This window comes from Falco punctatus (genome assembly GCF_963210335.1).
Source record: "Falco punctatus genome assembly, chromosome: 6".
Classification (NCBI taxonomy): Eukaryota; Metazoa; Chordata; class Aves; order Falconiformes; family Falconidae; genus Falco; species Falco punctatus.
The window spans coordinates 55,027,344-55,045,764 of record NC_137585.1 but is presented as its reverse complement, the minus strand read 5'-3'; the positions used below and the strand labels follow the sequence as shown (position 1 = coordinate 55,045,764).

Sequence of the window (18,421 nt, the reverse complement as noted above, 5' to 3'; positions counted from 1 at the left end):
GCACAGGTAAGCAAATTGCTGTTTGCAATTTTTGTACCATATTTTAATGCACAAGATCACTGTGTTAAACTACGTTTTTGTTTCAGCAAAGCAAGAAAAACTGCCACTAGAGGGTGGTATTAACATAAAAAGAAAAGAGTCATTTTGGACTCTTGTCTCTTCCAGGATAAAATAATTTATACTCTCCTACATGTTTATAAACATGGGATAGATTTTACTGCTGTGTTCAGATTTGTTTGAATCTTGTTGGTTTTTTTTCCCCTGTAAAGTGATTTATGTAGTTCTGTTTCAGCTGCAAACAGAAATAGTGGGTACCTATTTTCATCCTTTAATGTATATATGAATACTAAAGATAAGTTGTTTCATCTTCTTTGCGAGGGACTTTTTTTACTGGCTTGCAAAAAAAACTAAAAAAGTTTTTATGATTTTTCTGTTGAAAACTACCCATTCACTTAAAATTGCATTCCATTTTAGAAAAGATGGGGTGTTGGGGTTTTTTTTCCTGCTCCTTCCTTTTATTTTATTCTTAAACAGTGGAAGACTTAAATTATTTTTTACCAAGGTGTAGTGCAGTATGATTGAATGACAAAGTCCATTCAGGGAGCATCAGGCTAGGGTTTAAGCTTAATGCAAAGTAAGAGGGTTTTGATAGTTTAATGTGGGCAGAGCTACTGTGGTATACAACTATATGTATATGGTAAACCAGTTTGTATATACATATGTGTGTATGGTATATGGTATAACTATATGTTATATGGTTATACCATACCGACCCTGAGCAGCAGAGGCCGAGGTGTGGAGATGGGGTAGCGTAGTGACTGGGTGGCTCAGGTGCCAGGGCGATGTCACTGTGCTACTTCGGGCAGTCACAAGCACTGTGAGATGCTGCTGGGTGTGCTCGGGCACAGGGGCTGGCTGCAGGTGCCCGTGCCACCCCACTGCTGCCCTTTGGTGTCCAGATGAGGGAGTTTTGCCAGCGCTGCAGCCTGCATCGACCCCAAGGAGAACCTGAGGGAGGCAGAGGAGGGGTGTGAGAACTGGAAGTGGAGGAAACACAAGGGCCAAAGCAGTGGCAGGGACCTTGCCCTCTCCATGTGCCCTCCAAGAGGAGAACTAGCTAATTTCATGACACTTTCGGCATGATGCATGCAGGGCAGACCTGTGGTGCTCGGCAGGGTCGTGGGCTTGCTGTGCCCAGGAGCTGGGTGGGGACAGTGCCCCTGGGCCATCGGGGTATCCCCAGACCCCCGCTACAGACTGCTGCAAACTTGCTACATCCTTCTGCGCTGATGGCCAAGCTTGTGCATCACCCTTGCTTCACCATCTGCCCCCAAGCTGGGTTGAAATCCAGTAATAATTGTATTTATTTTTCTTTCTTCCATGCTGGAAGATAGCTGGACAAAAGACATTATCTAGCCACGAGCTTTTGGGCTTTGATGTGATCTGAAAAGCATTAGTGTGCGGCTCGCCTGCTGCTGTGCTATATCACCACACACGATGACAACTCTGCCAGGGAGGCAACGGCCCGGCCTGTGCTGGTGTGTTAAAATGACGATCACATGGGTTTCGGTGGCGCAGAGCAAACACATTCTTTCTCCATGACGATGCTGAAATCGTGGCTCTTCAGGGGACAGGACAGTTGGCGCCTTTGAACTGATACTGCGAGTGCGTGCGTGGGATGCAAATGCACTGTGTAAAGCCACCCCATGGTGCGCTGGTTTAATAGAACAGATTTTCAGTGACTCATTGGGAAGACAAAATTTTTCAACTCACATTTAATCTTAGCTTGATAAATCACTCGGGGTGTGTGGTGTTGGTGCTGGAAGGGATATGGGTGGACAGTGAAAAAGCAACAGTAAAATGCATGGAATTAGTGCTCTGGTGATGAGACAGACTGGGGTTTGGAAAGTCAGCAGTGGTGGGGAGCTTGGTTGGCGGTGTGGGGCTGGGAAATGCGGAAGGAGGTCAGATTAAACCGCAAGGATGGGTTGGGGTGGGACTGGCTGCAGTGGTGGCCACTCCTCAGTGGCATGTTGGCCACTGTGCTTGTGGTTAAAAACTAATGATGTTCAGCTGGTTGCTATGGCAATGATGTAGCACGAGTTGTCATGGTGATGGAGTGAAATTTCTCATCACGTTCCTGCAGGAATGTGATAGATGCCATTTGGGGGACACTGAACCTGACCGTTTGCCTCCTATCTTTTTCCTTGGTTGAAACACTGGCACCTGCTGCCATTGGTGAACATGCCTGTCCTTCCAGTACTGTTACCTGGTTTTCTGATGCTGATTTTTTTCTTTTAGTAAATTAAGATCAGCTCTGGTAAACCATGAGTTGCTAAGCCTAATCTGATTATGTGAACTGTTATACAGGGTGTGTTAATAAAACATACTTCTGCTAGTGAGGCTGTTTCCAGACATTCCCTTAATCTTGCATGTGCTCTTCACCTCTGTACCTGCCCATAATACAATTCAATAGGACATTAGTTGCCCATTTGAAAAAAATAATTTTAAGTTGATCTGGACTAAATTTACTTAAAATATTCCCTTTTAGTGCAGAATAATGTATGATCTGTCTTAGAAATGCATGTTTTTGTTGCAGTTTTATTTAAACTGTCTTTGTTTTCTCTTCCTTCTTGAGCTCTAAGAGCAATGCACAGTCTTTGTCCTTACTCATGAGCTATACATAAGTTCCTCCTTGTCAAGGTTTTTTTTAAATTCAGGTCATCAACAGGACAAATATACTGTATGTAAATTATATTGCTTTCAATGGTTCTTTCCTTAGGAGAGCTGGTGTAACTCCTATTTTACTTCTATAGAAACCAAGGGCATACCTATGCTATGTTTTTTCAGTTGTGCGAGAAAGTAAACTCCTAGAGTGCAAAGCATATTCAACAGTTTGGTTTTGTAAGGATAAAAATCTCATATTCAGCTTGACTCAGAATTAAAAACCCAAAACATTCTGCTCATAATCTGCTTTTAAGATTCCCTAAACCCTTCGTTACACGTAAGTTTCTGTGTTAAACCATATCCCTCAAAATGAAGTCTGAAAAACAGCATTAGGGCTGTTTTACAAGGCGTACATGCTGCTTTCATAAAGTGTCATTTGCAGGCATCAGGGAGTCTGGGAAATGGAAAATCTGAATTTGGGGTGTACAACTGAATAGCTTTGATATTTTGTAAGTGCCTCCAATATTTTATTATTTTCTGTGCTTTTCAGCAGGTAGGTTCTGGGTGAGCCAGCAGAACTGTATTCGTTGCCAGGGAGCACGGGAAAAATGTTGGCTCTAAAACGTCTTGGGATTTGGACCTCTCTAGTGCTGGGTTGGAATCTGGGTTATGCTTAAGGCTGCGTAGCTTTATATTTAGGAAAGTAATGGCAGTAATATGTTTGCTGTGTGCTTCAGCACATGACTAATGTGAGGAGCTCCTGTCAGCTACACGTGCTGGAGTGCTTGTTCTAGCTCTTCTAAGAAAAGTTCAGTGTCACTATTGATGTCTACAGAAAATACTTTTACTTATTTCCTTGTTCACGGCCTTGCAATTACTCCCATAAACGATGTTAAACTCATTGACCTAAGAAACTAAGTTTTCAGAAATTCACTGAGCTGTGTGGTTCCATGTACTAATTTAAGAAAAGAAGAAAAAAACCCAGCAAACAAAAAAAACAACCAAAAAAGCAGCTTCTGGGTGAGGTAAACTGTCAGCTGCAAGTTGCTGGGAAGCAGTGAGGTACCACCATGTGCAGGTCCTGTTTTTCTAGACTTTCCTGGGTATATCCAAGGGTCTTTATTAGAGATGAGGTACAGAGCTACATGGACCTGTAGTCAAGCCCGGTGCAACCTTTCTTGGTTGGCTTCTGAACACAGGCTTCTCAGAGCCATTAGTTTTGCAAACTGTGTAAAACTTTGGGAAAACATCGCTCCGTCTCATTAAAGATCTTGCAAATGTGACGCCACCGCCATATCATCTCTGCTTCTTACAGTTTGTTGCTCTTCATACAAAACATTCTGTGCTTTTACTTGCTTGAGTCTTTTTTAATGCTGGACTTCAGTCCAGAGTCTCCTTGGGTTATCCCACTGTTGCAAAAAAAAAAAAAAATCGCAAGGCCTATGCGGTGTCCATCTTGTTTTTCGGGTGTTTCATCAGCCCTGGAAGCTGTTCAAAACCTCCCTAGACAGCCCCTCCCCTCCACTAGGATCTGCCCAATCTACTTCTGTTTGGGTTAATGCAAGTCTGTGGCCATGGGGAAATTACGAATAAATGAAGTATGAAAAACTTCATAGGGTCTTTATTTGGATATTTACACAGGCATGAACTGTAGTCTGAACGCGGCTGGGTCCCAGATTGGGTGATGCCAGTGAATGAAGGTCTCTAAACTGCATTGCTGTTCTGCAGGTATGTTACTGTGATTTGTGGCAAGTGACCTCAAGAAATCTCATACTGCAGTGATTGTTTTCTACCTTATCAGTCTTTCAGATGATAAAAGAAAAGCTGGCTTTTGAAATAGTTAATAACTCTGGTGTTACACAGGTATAGATTAGAAGATTTATGCCCAGACTTGTTGAGTGCTCCATCCCCTCTTCCTCCCAAATGAAAGACACGATATCTGTCACCGTACCTTGAGAGGTGGATATAACTGTGTTCAGCTGCTGAAAAACTTTAAAGCTCACTGAGATGAAGAATATTGTTTGAAGTTACACTAGTATCTGCTTACAGTGGAGGCTGCTCACAGGATTAGAGCATTCACAAGCCTGCTAATGAGTAAATCTGGGGTTTACAAGCACCGAGGAAACTTCAGTGATGTTAACCTAACTCTACTAGATACAGTCAAAACCCTCATCTTTTGGGAAAGTGTTTATGATGTCAGCGTCGGTTCAGAAACTTGTTCTCTGGCTAGAAGGAGGGTTTATGAAATTGCTGCAGATATTTTAATAGGAAGCTCTGATGAGTGAATGTTTGTCCTAGAGATTTTTCTAAGATGTTCAACAAACTATTACAGTTAGTAGATGAGTGGAGGCAATTTAAAGAGCAGCAAAACTCCTCTGGTATGTACTTCACTGCTTCTTTACATGGCAAGGAGTGTTAATGAGATGCTGCAGCATGCTACAAAAAACTACCAAAATAAATTGATGTGGTGGCCTAATCTTTTTCCTTCTGTGAGCAAAGCCAAGCAACAGATGATGGACTCTTGATGCTCTGCCATGAATGTACTGCAGAAGGCTGCTTACTAAAATGCAAAGAAAGTCCAGAACAGAGGAGAGGTTTGGCATCCATGTGAAGGTGACTGGGCTGTTCATGAACTGGTTTTAATCATGGGAAACACATGCACTACATCAAAGAGGATTGATGTCAACTTGTGACATCACTTTCAGCCTTCCTAAGTATGTAAATAAATGTATATCCATAAAACACCTGAGGAATATTTTCCCTGTTTGATGGGTCTGTTGGCTGAGGAAACATGTTAGGGAACTTTGCCAAAGCCTTGGGATTAGGAAATCTTCTGTCCTCCAGGTCTGGGCTAGGGGTGTGAAACCAATTTGTGTGTGTGTGCATGTGTCGTGGGGACTTGAAAGTGATAGCTCTTGGCTTCTATCTTATCCATGCAGGGAAAGTAATTGGTTGCACAATAAATGGGAAAAGTGAAAAATGATGTAGCAGTTTAATCAAGTGGCTGCCATAAATACATATATATATATATATGTACATGGGGAGTATTTCTTTATAAAGCACTTTAAAGGCTCACCAAGGGACGCCTGATATTAACAGATACATTTAAAAGAAAGCAGTGTCAGAAAAATAATGTTTTTGAAAAGTCAGTGGCTGCAGGACATTTACAAACCCTGAATGATTAACAGCTGGAGTTTAAAAGACTGTGAGTTTCTGTCCCTTCCCACGGTGCTTGTGACCTAAAGGAAAAGGGTAGGTAGGAGCTGAGACTCTACAGTCTGGGGTAAGACTTGACTCTAATATGAGTGTTATGAAACCCTCAGTTTATACGACTTATATTTCACTGGGTGAACTTCTTCTCGGGGCCCTGCTGAGCAGAGGATGGCGTGCACTGCTGGAGGAAGGGAGAGCAGACGTGTTTCAGTGTCCTCAGACCACTGGGCTGAACTCCATAAATAAAGCACGCACCTGCTAAATTTTTTATCTGTCTCTCTCAAATGGAAGTTCTTAGTTGGACAGTTTTCCTTTGTATTCTGAAGTATTACTATTTTAATAGCAATATTTGCCCACCAGCACCCCGGCCTGGGGTTTGGGGTTTCCCTATGTGCCCTGGGGGCTTTCTCTGCACAAGGGAGCTGGGACCTCCCAAAGCTGTTTGCCAGAGCTGACCTATAATTTCCCTCGTAAGTCATTGTCTCATCAGGAAAATGCTGCTTTGTGGAACACAAGATATCTCCTGAAGACATACTTAGCAATATTTAATTTTAGAGAGAGCAAAAAAAAAGTATTTTCCTCATGTTAAAGCAGAATTGTTTTGTATATTACAATGAAATGCATTTATCCTATAAGGATGAAAAAATTTCAGCAAAGCATTTTGCTAAAAAAAAAAATTTAAGAACAAGTTACAGACATTTTTCTCCATTTTTATTATGGAGAATATATTTAAGCTTGTAAAATTTGCTGTGAAAGGGAAAATCCTATTACAAGTCAGCTTTGTTTTCTCTCTCTGCGCTGCTTTGTTTTGTTTTATGTCTTCTATTAACAAGGTGTTCGGCAGTGCAAGAAATAACATTTTCTGAGTTTGTGGTTGACCTTTTGATTGCTTAAACTTATTTGCTGTATTGTATCTTTACATTCTGTCCTTCTGTAATTTATAACTTAGTTATACAGTACTTCATAAAGATGTAATTTAGAGTTAATATAGAATACCTAAAATGAGACATGCAGTTGACTCTCATTCTTGAGTCGCTTAAAGGACCGTGGGACTCACTGGCTTGGCATTTAAGTCTGGAAGGAAGAGTGTCCCTTGTGAAATAATTAGTCAAATTTAAACAGAAGCTACTTATGGGGCATTGGGCAGCTTGGTTTAGGCCTTTGGGAGGGTTCTTCTTCTATAAAAATCCAAATGGTGCATTTTGGAGCACAAGGCAGTAGAGTAAGTCCTATGTTTTTATATAGGATGACTTGCTGATGTCTTGCTGGAGGGTGCGCAATGTGCCGTGGGCCAAGCCCCAGCGTTGCCACTATGGAAAGTGCATTTGGCTCTCCTCAGAAGGTAAACCCTACAGCAAACCCATACAAACTATGAGCAACTGAATGAGTTAATTGACCCATGAATTTTTAATATTTGGATACCCTGAGGTACAAACTAGAGCTTAAAATATATTGCTTTATATCTTTCATACTCTGAGTAGTGCATGTAATGATACATGAAGAGAACTGGAGTTTCCAAAGGGTTCTTTGCTTTGGGTTGAACAGAGCGCTTTTATAAATAATCATCCCAGAGACAGGTTTGTACCAGACTGTGCATGAGAAAATAATCTGGTGGTGCCTTCCATCACCTGTCCATGTCTGGTGTCTCACCTCCTGCTTGGTCAAGACTTCTTGCGTGGCCTTGGTGGTCGTTGCAACATGAGCTGTCGCCCCTGCCTTCAACAACGAGGTAACAGGCACAGAAAAACTTGTGGTGGATAGGAAGCTTGACAGGAATTGAAGCATCACTTTTCACCAGAAATATTCACACCACACACCCCACCCCACCCCCCACCCCCCGAACTTTTAAGTGTTGAAATGTTGGAGGAAACAGGGCTTGAAGTGTCCTGCAACTTCCCTTAGCCTGTGCTGCTTGCTTCCCGCTGTCCTGGCAGGGAGAGGACCCGGCTGCAAAATACCTCCTGGCATCTTGGGTGTGTAAGAGTAAGTTGGACCCAGTTCACTTCCTCTTTGCTTGGATCTTTTGCTTAAAAAAACCCAAAAAAACAAACAAAAAAAACCAAACCCCAAAAAAGGAAAACTTTCTAAAATGACTGCATTGCCACAGACAAACCCAACTGTTTTCATCAAAGGGTTTTTTGCCTTTCATAGGAATTGGAATAATCTCCTTGGAAGGAAATGCTGAGAGATCAGCAGTAAACCAGCAGTGTGGTCAGGAAACTTTATTTTTGCTGTTGGGGCTCCCGCAGCATCAGATGCCACCGCACAAACAGCGAGTGGGAGCCTGGGGCTCGTGCAAGAGCTGCCTGGTGGAAACGTTTGGTGCCGCAGAAAGCTGAGCCGGGCATTGCCCAGCATGGCAGCGTTTGGGGGGGCTGCCTTTCGTTTCACACCCCAGGTGATGGGCGGTGCGGAAGGAGGGCAAGGCTGGGGCAGGCAGCCAGCTGGGACCCTGTCCAGACATCATTCAACATGCAGTGGCTTTCCCGTATCGCTGTCCTAAATGCCCGTGTCTCATGGAAAGTAAATGATTTTGGCTACAAGATTGCTGTTTTGGGCTACCATCTTAGAAAGCAATTTCTCCTCCACCTTTCCTCAGCCCCTCCCTGTCCTTTGTTTTTCCGAGAGGACGCATGTGGAGATTAAAGATGTAAAAACCTAAATCTCAGTGCAATAAACCAGTATATACAAGGGGATGGCTTTTACAGTCTTCGGCTTTACCAGCTGAAAAAAATGAGTCTTGATTTCAGTGCACCTTGCATGCAGATATATTTTTCATTCTTTTTAATTTTTGAATTTATTTTTACTTGTTGAAGTGCTGTATTTTTGTTTGTGCAGGTATGTGGATGTTATCCTCAGAGGTACAGCTTACATTGGTCTTTCCTTCTCTCTCTAAACATTTTGTCTGGGGAGAAGCAGAGCAGCTAAAAATAGTAGGGCAGTCAGCCACAGATGGGTACCTGTTTTATTGAATGCTGTAGGTGTGATGCAGAGAAGAGTCCTGGCTGGCTAATGGATAACACATCAGCTTTCCTTCTCAGCTGTCCCGTATTTTTGTCACTCCAATGCAGAATCCTCTTCTGACCTGCTTAAGACCATCCCATACTCAGGTCCTTCCCCTGGCTCACCTCCGCCTCTGGCAGAGCGAGATGCTGGCAGGGGCTGGGAAGCGGCTGCCCAGCACCCCCTCACCGGGGCTGGCAGATGTTACCAATGACATTTCCAAGAGACCCAGACTGAATAACAAATGCCCAGGGAGCAAAGAGCACCAATGTCACTTCAGTGCTATTTTGACACAAGGTATGAACAAACCAGATTATTCCTGGCCGTTACTCAGAGTACTGTGAGCAACACTGAAAAATATTCCTGTGTGTAAGCGTAATGGCAAAGTGATATATATTTCCTTTTGCAGAATTGCAGCATCTCACTCTGGGAGGATTTCTGCCACATACAAATGTGGTTTTCCTGCCCAATGTGTTTTTATTTGATACTGAGATCCTTCCTTTAATCAGCTGAGACAATTGTTCTGGGTGCTTTGAAGAAACCCGTGCCCTGGATGCAGGGGGGAAGCCTGAGCCACCGCAGGCACTGGAGATGCTTGTGTTGACTTTAGCAAAGAGGGAAAAGAGCCTCAGGGGTGATGTCTGACCATCAGCAGCTTTGAAGGGACAGCACAGGTTGCACATTTGCCTCCAGTCCTCCTCCGTGTGAGCAAGGTGTGGATCGACTCCTACAGCATTTGAATGCTGCTTTACTTGGACCGTGCCACAGAAGTTTCAGATTATATTAGGGGAGATATATAGATCTGATCGCTCTCATGCATAGTCTTATTCAGGTTAACAGAGGGGAAAATGTCCTACTGATGTTGCTATGACCAGAGCTGTTGGTGCGGTGAGGGCTGGAGGCCGTGGTGCAGGGACCAGGGTAGCGCTGCCACCCAGCGCAGGCACCCTCACAAAGGGCTCCTTGCTCAGCTGACATCTGGGGTGGCCAGAAGCTACTGGGAAATTTGTAAGGCTTGAGCAGAGCTCTATATTTTCACCAAAAAAAAGGGAAATGTTGGGGAAAAGCTAAATTATCTGCAGGAATTGTCTTCTCATCAATTTTATTTATACTAAGAATGAAAACTACATTAAGCATAACTGAATTATTCTATGACTAGCATTGCTAATAGATCTCTGGAAAGATTGAGTTTACTTTAGAGACTGGAGATGAATTGTACTGCACGCAAAAATTGTGTTTAAATACTTGAGCCTGCTGGTACACCTCTAAAGTAGGAAAAAATTAAGAAGAAGTAGAACAGTGAAACAGGAAACACCAAAATTGATGACTTGTAAATGGAAAATCCAGTTATTTCTATAGAAGTCAAATCAGAGATGCAATATTACAATGCAGGTACAGAAGAAGCTTAGGTTTCTATGGAAAAGTTTGTAAACCAGCTGCTGCTTCACTGAACACGTGCATTTTTATGTGGATACTTCATTGTTGTACACAGATACCAATGTCATTTAGGCCTACAATGCCTAAGAAATTATATGATTCCTAAACTTCTAGTATTTGACAAAGTTATGCTTTAATACTGGGAGCATTTTGCAGGACGGAGGTATGTGATGGCATCAAGGCAAACATTGCCCTGGGACTGGCTGGAGCAAGCTGGGCAGGACCCACAGTGCTGCCAGCTTGGGGTGCAGGAGAGGAGTGGTCCTGTGGGTGTGTGAAAATGGGGGTCCCTCCTACAGGGGTGCACTGTATCCCCCATGCTGCTGCCTGCCACTGTGCCCCGCTCCCACCTGCCATTCACGCTGTGCAGGGATGGAGGGCTTTGTCCCCCGGCAGACCGCATCACTGTGTTTTCTTAACAAAACATGCAGCGGGAATTTTGCAGTGCACCCGGCTCTATGCTTTGGAGAAATGATATGTACGTATATATCTATTTTATTTTTGATTAGTGATTTTGGAGGGGGAATGAAGGAGAGTTCAGAATTAACTCGTGATTTGGCAGCCCACAATTAACCATGTTTCAATCCCTAATTGTAACCTTGTGCATGAACTGATTTTGTTCAGAAAAACTTTGACTTAGCCGTAAAATGTGCCTTGTGATGTGTGTGACAAATTAAAAAACGCGCTTAACACTAGATCTCAAATTAATGTTTCACCCATGCTTGGAATAGCATTCATTTAAAGAGCTGAGAAAAGCATAGTGGTTGAATACTGGTGGATAACCCTGCTGTATTCACCCAGATGCTGGTCACCAGGGGTGCTGGTGTGCTACTGTAATGGCTATCTCTGAAAGCGTTGTAGGCAGGAAAAACCCCAATTAAAACATGTGTTGTACTGGGTCTCTTTACAGTACTCAGCAGTTCTTGGTCGAAGTTGTGAATTATTTTATTTTCCACCTTTGGCACACCTAAATTCACTATTCATGACTCTGGTAACAACCTCCATGTTAATGCTGTTTCATTGCAGTCAAGAAGTCACTGCTAAAACCCCAACGGTTTCAGTGACTGTCTTATTACACTCCGGAGCAGCGCTGGGCTCAGTGATTTGTCCCTCCCGGAGGGTAATTCATTCAAATAAATGTAAATCATTGGTTTGTGTTGTTTGGTCAGTGTTTATAGATGTCAGTGTACACCACTGAAAATGGACATGGCAGATATTAAGGGAGGAATTGATGTGCTCCAACGTTTTTGGTTTATCCGTGCCGCTGTACTGAGTGCAGCTACTATTGATTTCAGTCCTGGAAATGTTTGACCTCTTTTCTACAGCACAACTTGTCTATGTTTTACAGCCAAATTTGTTACGCCTTGTACTTCCAGTCTTATTCCATTACTATGCTACCTGGAAAAAAAAATAAAAATCAATGCAGTTTGTTAATTAAAAAAGGAAAACCCACTATCTCCGACCCCAGACAAAAAGCCGCTGCTGGGTCTCTGCAGTGACCGGTGTGGCCTGACTCTGCTGGGAGATGGCGCAGACACAGCTGAGGGATGCACCGTCCTTGTGCGGCTGTGGGGCACCGGCTCAGGTGACCACAGGGTCAAGTGTAAAACCTGTATTCCTGCATATTTTTAATCTGCACGTATGTACTGAGAAAGGTGAAAGAAAACCTACGGAGACTTGTCCAACTCAGCCAGAGCCAGATTATTAAATATTATTTAATGCTATTGAATCCCTCAGTCAGCATCAAATTCTGCATGTCACCTTCCAGCCCGTGGGCCTGCTGGCTCCCACTGTATCTGACGGGAGTGGGAAGGTGAGGAATTACACTGCTGTTTTCTCCCTGAAGTCTGGCTTAGCACTGCCACACAAGTTTTGTTCTCCCATCTGGCTGGGATGGTGGATCAGATGGCCTGGTTGGTGACCTGCCATGTTCTGTTTTCCTTTCCACCAGTTTTGGCCTCGCTGATCAGCGGGATGGCTGGATGAGGGGAACGGGCGCACCGTGCTGGGGCTGCAGCCCTGCCGGGGAGCAGGGTGGTGGTGGGGGGTGTGTGCAGCAGGGCTGCGTGCCGGGAGGGGGCTGGGGGGGCCGTGTGAGCCAGGCTGAGGCCGAGGCTGTGGCGGTCTGTTGATCAATTTGGGCTTTCATCTATTATAGATTGTTTTCTTTCCTTTCTCTCCCAAGAGCCTTGTTCATGGGAAAAGCAATATTCTTACCTACAGAACGGTACTTGGATCCTGTACCATCGCTAGCTTCAGCTGGCTTCAGTTGTTCCCCGTACCAGCACCATCCAGACTAATGTCAAGGCCTGTTCCGCAGACTAGCAGTGATGGAACAGAGTGACCGTGGATCCTTCCGGGCAGGATAAGTCCCTGCGAGCCACAGAGTAAGTAACAAACCCTGTGTCTCTACCAAGAACTTAAAACCTGGGCTGCTCCTCTGCTGTGTCCTTGGGCCGGCTGGGGGTGTGTGTTTCTGTGGGCTGTGGCAGTGCCGTGTCCTGGAGCTGCATGTGGCTTGAAACAGCGATTTTCGGCAGCGGCCTGAGAGCTGAGCACCCCGCTGCTGCTGCTGCTCATTTTCTGGTCGGTTAATTGGTTTTCCCAGCAAAACAACTCACCGCCCCTTTGCGCTTCTGAGTGCTGGTAAAGTCAGTGGTTCCCTAGTCACCTGGCAAACCCCTTGGCTGTCTCTGTGAGAGCTGTGTTTTTTCCCCACTACTAAACCTGGAAGCAAGCTAAGAAGGCAGCACAGTGTAACACCGAACAACAGGAGGAGACCCCTCTTCCTGTGTGTCCTTATTTATTTTAAAATGAATGAAAGGCCACCAGAAGCCTCTCTCCTCACTAGCGTATGGGCTGACTGTGGAAATTGGGTTATGCATCCTCCGGGCTGTGCGGGACCTTGAATGAGCAATGAATGACCTTTGCTGTCCCCTCCTGCATGTCTTAGTCGGCTTTTGTGCAGTAGGGGATGAGAAGAAATACTCAAAGTAGGTCACTGGACAGGGCGATGCAAGGGCTGACACCACGGGCTGATCGATGAGCCCACTAACAAACAGTTGCGTTACAGCAGCTTTCCCAGCACGAAGGGAGCCGGGCTGGCTGGCGTGTGCCTGTTTTTCCTGCGGGAAGCAGGAGGGTTGAGGTGAGGTGCTGGGTGGGTGGGTGGCAGGCAGTTCCCAGAGCCAGCAGGAGCAGGGTGGGCCACCCTTGATGGGTGCTCAGGCAGAACCGCACGAGGTTGGTGGCTCTTTATGGGGGGGTCTTCAGCTACAGAGGGACTTGAGCGAGTTTATGGGGGTGGTGCTTTTTAAGCCTGTCGGGGGAAAAGGACTTCTTCAGGCCGAGACGATGATGGGAGCTGATGCAGGGGGGTGTGTGGGTGGCTGGGGGTGCTGGTTGTTTTCCCTTTCTGTGGAAGGTAAAGGTAGATTGGCGGTCCATGTTAGAAGATAACGGCAGTTTACCCAGCAAAACTACACGCACAGACAGAACTATCTTCTTTATTATAAAGATACACTATGAGGAACAAACCTGAATGTATACTGAAGCTTGTAATGGTACATGCCAAAAATGTACAGTACTATACATAAAAGTGCATTGTCACAACAGATTAACAGTACATTTCTCTTCCAGAACTGTGAAATTTCCTTGGTTTTATTTGTTTTTCAGGAGTGGAAGGAATGCAATGGGAATGCAGCCATACAGGAACAGAGAAGGATGCAATGGAAATGCAACAGTACAAGAGCAAGGCTAAAGCTCCTCTAAAATTTAAAGGCACTTTCACATGTACATACTACAGATGTACATTGACACAATTAGGTAACAGTCAACAAGCAGGAAGCTACCAGTACTGCAATTCATCAAACTTGACAGTAAAGGACAATACTGATTGGATTAGGTGTGCAGGAGTTACCCTTTAGTACGTCTGTAGTTGTAGCAGTCTTTCCTGTTACATATCCACTTACTATACTTTTAAGTATCTATAATAACCATCAAACTACACATTTAACTGTGTGAATGCACTAAGTGGATGCATTCACTAAATGCACTGTTTCTAATATTTTCTTTTGCTAAACAATTTCTAATATAAGCATTATGTAGTCCAGTACAGTTATTTAAACATACAAAATTCCCTATGCAATTTAAAGATACAGGTATCCATCTCAATTATGCCAGGTGGGTTAATTTAAAAATGCTAGACTAAAACTGCATGTGAATGAAAGCTGAAATTCCAGTTTGTTCCACTGATTCTAGTAAATTGGGGAACTACTTGAAAATATCTCTGGTCCTGACCAAGTGAACAGACCCTATAGATCAGTGCTGGTCAGCAGCTGGGGCTGGCCTGGCTTAGGCTCTTGCCCCGGCGTTAGGACTAGGCAGTATGGTCGAGAGGGCTGGAGGTTTGCTGACTGATGCGGCACAGTCCACTGTGGCGGATTAAGACTTTGCCTTTAACCTAGACGTGCATGAAGTCTGCAGCTGGATCGAGAAGGGTTTGCAAAGAGCAGGAGCGGTTTGGGTGTCGGAGGCAGTTCATGAGGTACTTTTCACACCTGGGGCTTCGCATTAGCTATCTACAGGGTGTAAACCAGAGCAGGAATAAGTTGTTCCTAAACAACAGGAAATTGCTCCCATCACCTCAGTAATTATGCCTGTCAAATGTTGTTGTTATTCTTCTCCCAGACTTAATTGTTTATGTATAGCGAGTGGTACCACTCCAAGCTTTCCAACAGTGAGATCTTACTTAAAGCCAGTTGTACTCCTGTTGGTGGACCACAAGAGATTTTTTTCTTCCTCCCATCTTTTTCACTGAAACTTATTTTATGGATTGGATGTCGGAAAATATATTCACAGAAATAATACTATGGCTTACTGTTGCAATGTGCAAAACAGCTGTACATTTAGTTCACACCTAACAAAGCTTAACAACAGTGCTCTAAGCAAAGTTAACAGTTGTCGCTCACAGACAGAAGAAAGGTACTGGTTTCTGTCATTCAAAAAAAAAAAAAGGGGGGGGGGGAAAGGAGGGGAAGTTGTTATGGAAAACTTTAGTCAGCTTGAATCTAGGCAGTAGAAACTCAGCTATCTGTCCTGTGAGTGACCCCTGCATCACTGGCAGGAGGTTGTCCCTCTTCAGAGAGTCCCTGTCCTGCTGCCGTCAGCATAACGCAGGATGGGTGCAGCGCTTGCGCTGTGCAAGGCAGCCAGCGGAGCTAGGTCAGCTCAAACTCCAACCATGACGACTCACATTGTATCTTTACTTGGACACTGAGCAATAAAGTCAGTGGGATACTTGGCTGAATTACTGTGTAGTTGATCCTTTCAATTGCCTATCAGCCTGCCTAACGGACCAACAGGTTCACATACTCCCCCAGAGCCTGGCTTGCTCAACTATGAACTTTAAATGAATTTAGCTTTTGTGAAAAACATGGTATCAGGGAAAGAAGGTCTAGCTTCATAGGAACAGGGACACTATTACAGAGGGCTGCAAAAGGAGTTTCTAGATACTATCCTGGAGATGTGCCTTAGCTGTGACCTGGAATGCTGCTTTTTATCGGTGAGAGCAATGTGATCGCCAGATCCATCTAGCGCTTGTCTCTAGTGAGACTGCCAACGGGAAAGCTAAAACTTGGTGCCAGTTATAAGAGTTGTGAGGGTTTGGTGGGGTTTTTTGGTGTGTCTTAAATAAGAACTGTGGCCTGAGATGACTTAGACATTCCACAGACACTTAATCCTCACATGCTAAATTTCAGCTCTTACTAACCTGCTTGAGATTTGGTTTGGTGACCCAGAAGTGAGAGGTCCCACCTCCCTTGACCCCCTGCCCCTTAGTTTCGTGCAGGATCTGTTATTATATAGCTACAGCAAAACTGTGAAGTATGGTACAACGTGGCAAGCTGTTTGTGATCTGTGTTGTTTTTATTACAAATGGTGCAGCATCAAGTTTTCAAGTAAGTCTATGTTTGTTTTTAAAACGATGCACAATTGTCCAGTTTTTCTTTTAATTGAAACCATACAAAATACAAATGCCCATGTTAATGTAGCTAGTTTCAGACAATACATTCAAAAACACTGAAAAACAAAGCCTCTCCAGTTACAAACATGAACAAACGATGTTATGGAGCCCTGACTTCTTATTTTTAATCCATCCCTTTCCCTAGCATACCCCAGCTGGGCACTGTGGGTGGCTGAGTTGTCTACATTGTGCAAGATTTGTCGGCTGGACCCTGGGAAGGAGGGGAAGGCCCTATGCTAGGATTTGTTTTTGGAAGAACAATAGGTTTTGGCCTAAGAGCAGGAGGTTTCAGCTGCACTCCCATTCTAGGGGCCACCATGGGCTTGAAAGTACTCATGGTGTCACTGGAAGAACTAGTGCTACGGCGGATCTGGGGCTCGGAGCTCCTTAAAACGACACTGTGGAGAGGGCTGAGTGACTCCGTGGAGGTGGCAGGGGTGGGGGTGTTTTTCATTTGTTCCAAGGTGTCCAACACAACATCGGGGGCGTGCTTCGCTGAGCTCTGCCGCTCCAGCTCACGGAGCTCGTTCAGTGCCGTGTTCATAGTCTCCTCGATGTCCTGGATCAGAGCACAGAGAGAGCAGCAGGTCATTTGAATTTCTACTGAACGCAAAGCACCAGAAGAGCAATGGGAGGGGGTGAAAAATGCATTAATTAAGTTGCCAACCATCCTCTCTTTAACGAATATTATAGTGCTAAAACCAATTTCCACCAGATCTATTTGAAAGACACTATGACTGACAAGATGGTAGCTTTGGCTGGACTTTACAAATATTTAACCTTTTTACATGACGGAATCAAAAAAATCAATCAACCTGCAAGCCATTTCATTAAATGACTGTCAGGACAATGGATATTTGCTTAGGAGTGTTTTTAACTGTCAAGATTTCTGCCACTGACAGCTGTAAAGATTTTAGTCCACTTGCTAACTGCTCCCCTCCTCTAGTGCCTCAGGTATTCAGGATCTGTATTCCCTCACATGGATTATAAGACCTGGTTTTGTAAGGAAACAAAACTTGTGTGTCTATCAGCTCCTCTCTCCTCTTGTTTCTCTGAGTTACATCTTAATCAGAAAAGACCTGCAAGATATCGTTCAGTGAACTTACCTAAGAAGTTATTTCCTTCATCAGGATTTCTGGCACAAATGCTAAAAGAATGCACCAAGACACTAATTTACTACTTTTCAGTGGTACTGAGATACAACTAAGGTTAAAATATCTGGTGTTCCCTGCTTGCTCACAGTGACTTTGACACAGTTTAATCAAAGTTTGGGTTCTCTCGCTGCTGAATGATCACTAGTCTAGGCAAAAAAAAAAACAACCAAAAAATAAAAAGCTTAAGCCAAACAGCACTGTCTGTAGTTCCAGGAAAGTAAACAAATAAATTACAGGAAAATAAAACAAAAACAACATTTACACTTTGTAACTCAAATACATGGTTCAGCTTTCTGATGCAAGCATGACCCTTCTGCCCTCTGCCGGAAGCAGAGTTTGAAAGTAAGCATTACCAGTACATTGAACTTTAAAATACAAGTGCCAGCGTTATTGTAAAATACTTTTGCAATCATATTGCACCCACAGGGTGCCCCTAGTAATCATGTTATTCTACCTAGACAAAATGCTAGCTCTGGAGACAGTGCTATCTATCCGCTCAAGAGCTGTTACCAGCTCTGTACACCAGGCCGATTTGATGATCAGGGTGCTCCCTAGTCCATCCTTTTCAACTCTTCACTGCCAGGAATGAGACTGGTGTGTGTTCACACAGAGATAAGATGGCCCACCATTTATGCATGTACATCATCTTGCACATTATGTTCTTAGGCTCAACTATAAGCACCAAATCAAATACGGTATGACCTATATGTGAACTATATGAAATCTACGTAAAATCCACAAGGCCCTGGAATGTAAATCTGTGCTTTGAGTGGCAATGGTTGCTACTCACCATCAGAGCACTTTTCTGAATACCATCATACTGAGACATAATTGAACACTAATTGCATGCAAGTTAGAATAGGCCAACCTTCATCCGAGCAGTGATTTACGTAGCTGCTGTAATCATATACCATCCTGGTGTTCC

General features: G+C 44.0%; 1 protein-coding gene across 2 annotated transcripts in view; it reads right to left on the bottom strand.

The window, feature by feature from the left end:
• Window positions 1-13,810: 13,810 nt before the first annotated feature.
• SRGAP1 (SLIT-ROBO Rho GTPase activating protein 1) overlaps window positions 13,811-18,421 on the bottom strand; it is a 160,829-nt gene continuing 156,218 nt past the window's right edge. For both annotated transcript variants that reach the window (XM_080390739.1, XM_080390740.1), the window contains exon 22: window positions 13,811-16,901. In XM_080390739.1, coding sequence (XP_080246865.1) covers window positions 16,524-16,901 — 378 coding nt within the window. In that variant the 3' untranslated portion in view covers window positions 13,811-16,523. The remainder of the gene's footprint in view (window positions 16,902-18,421) is intronic.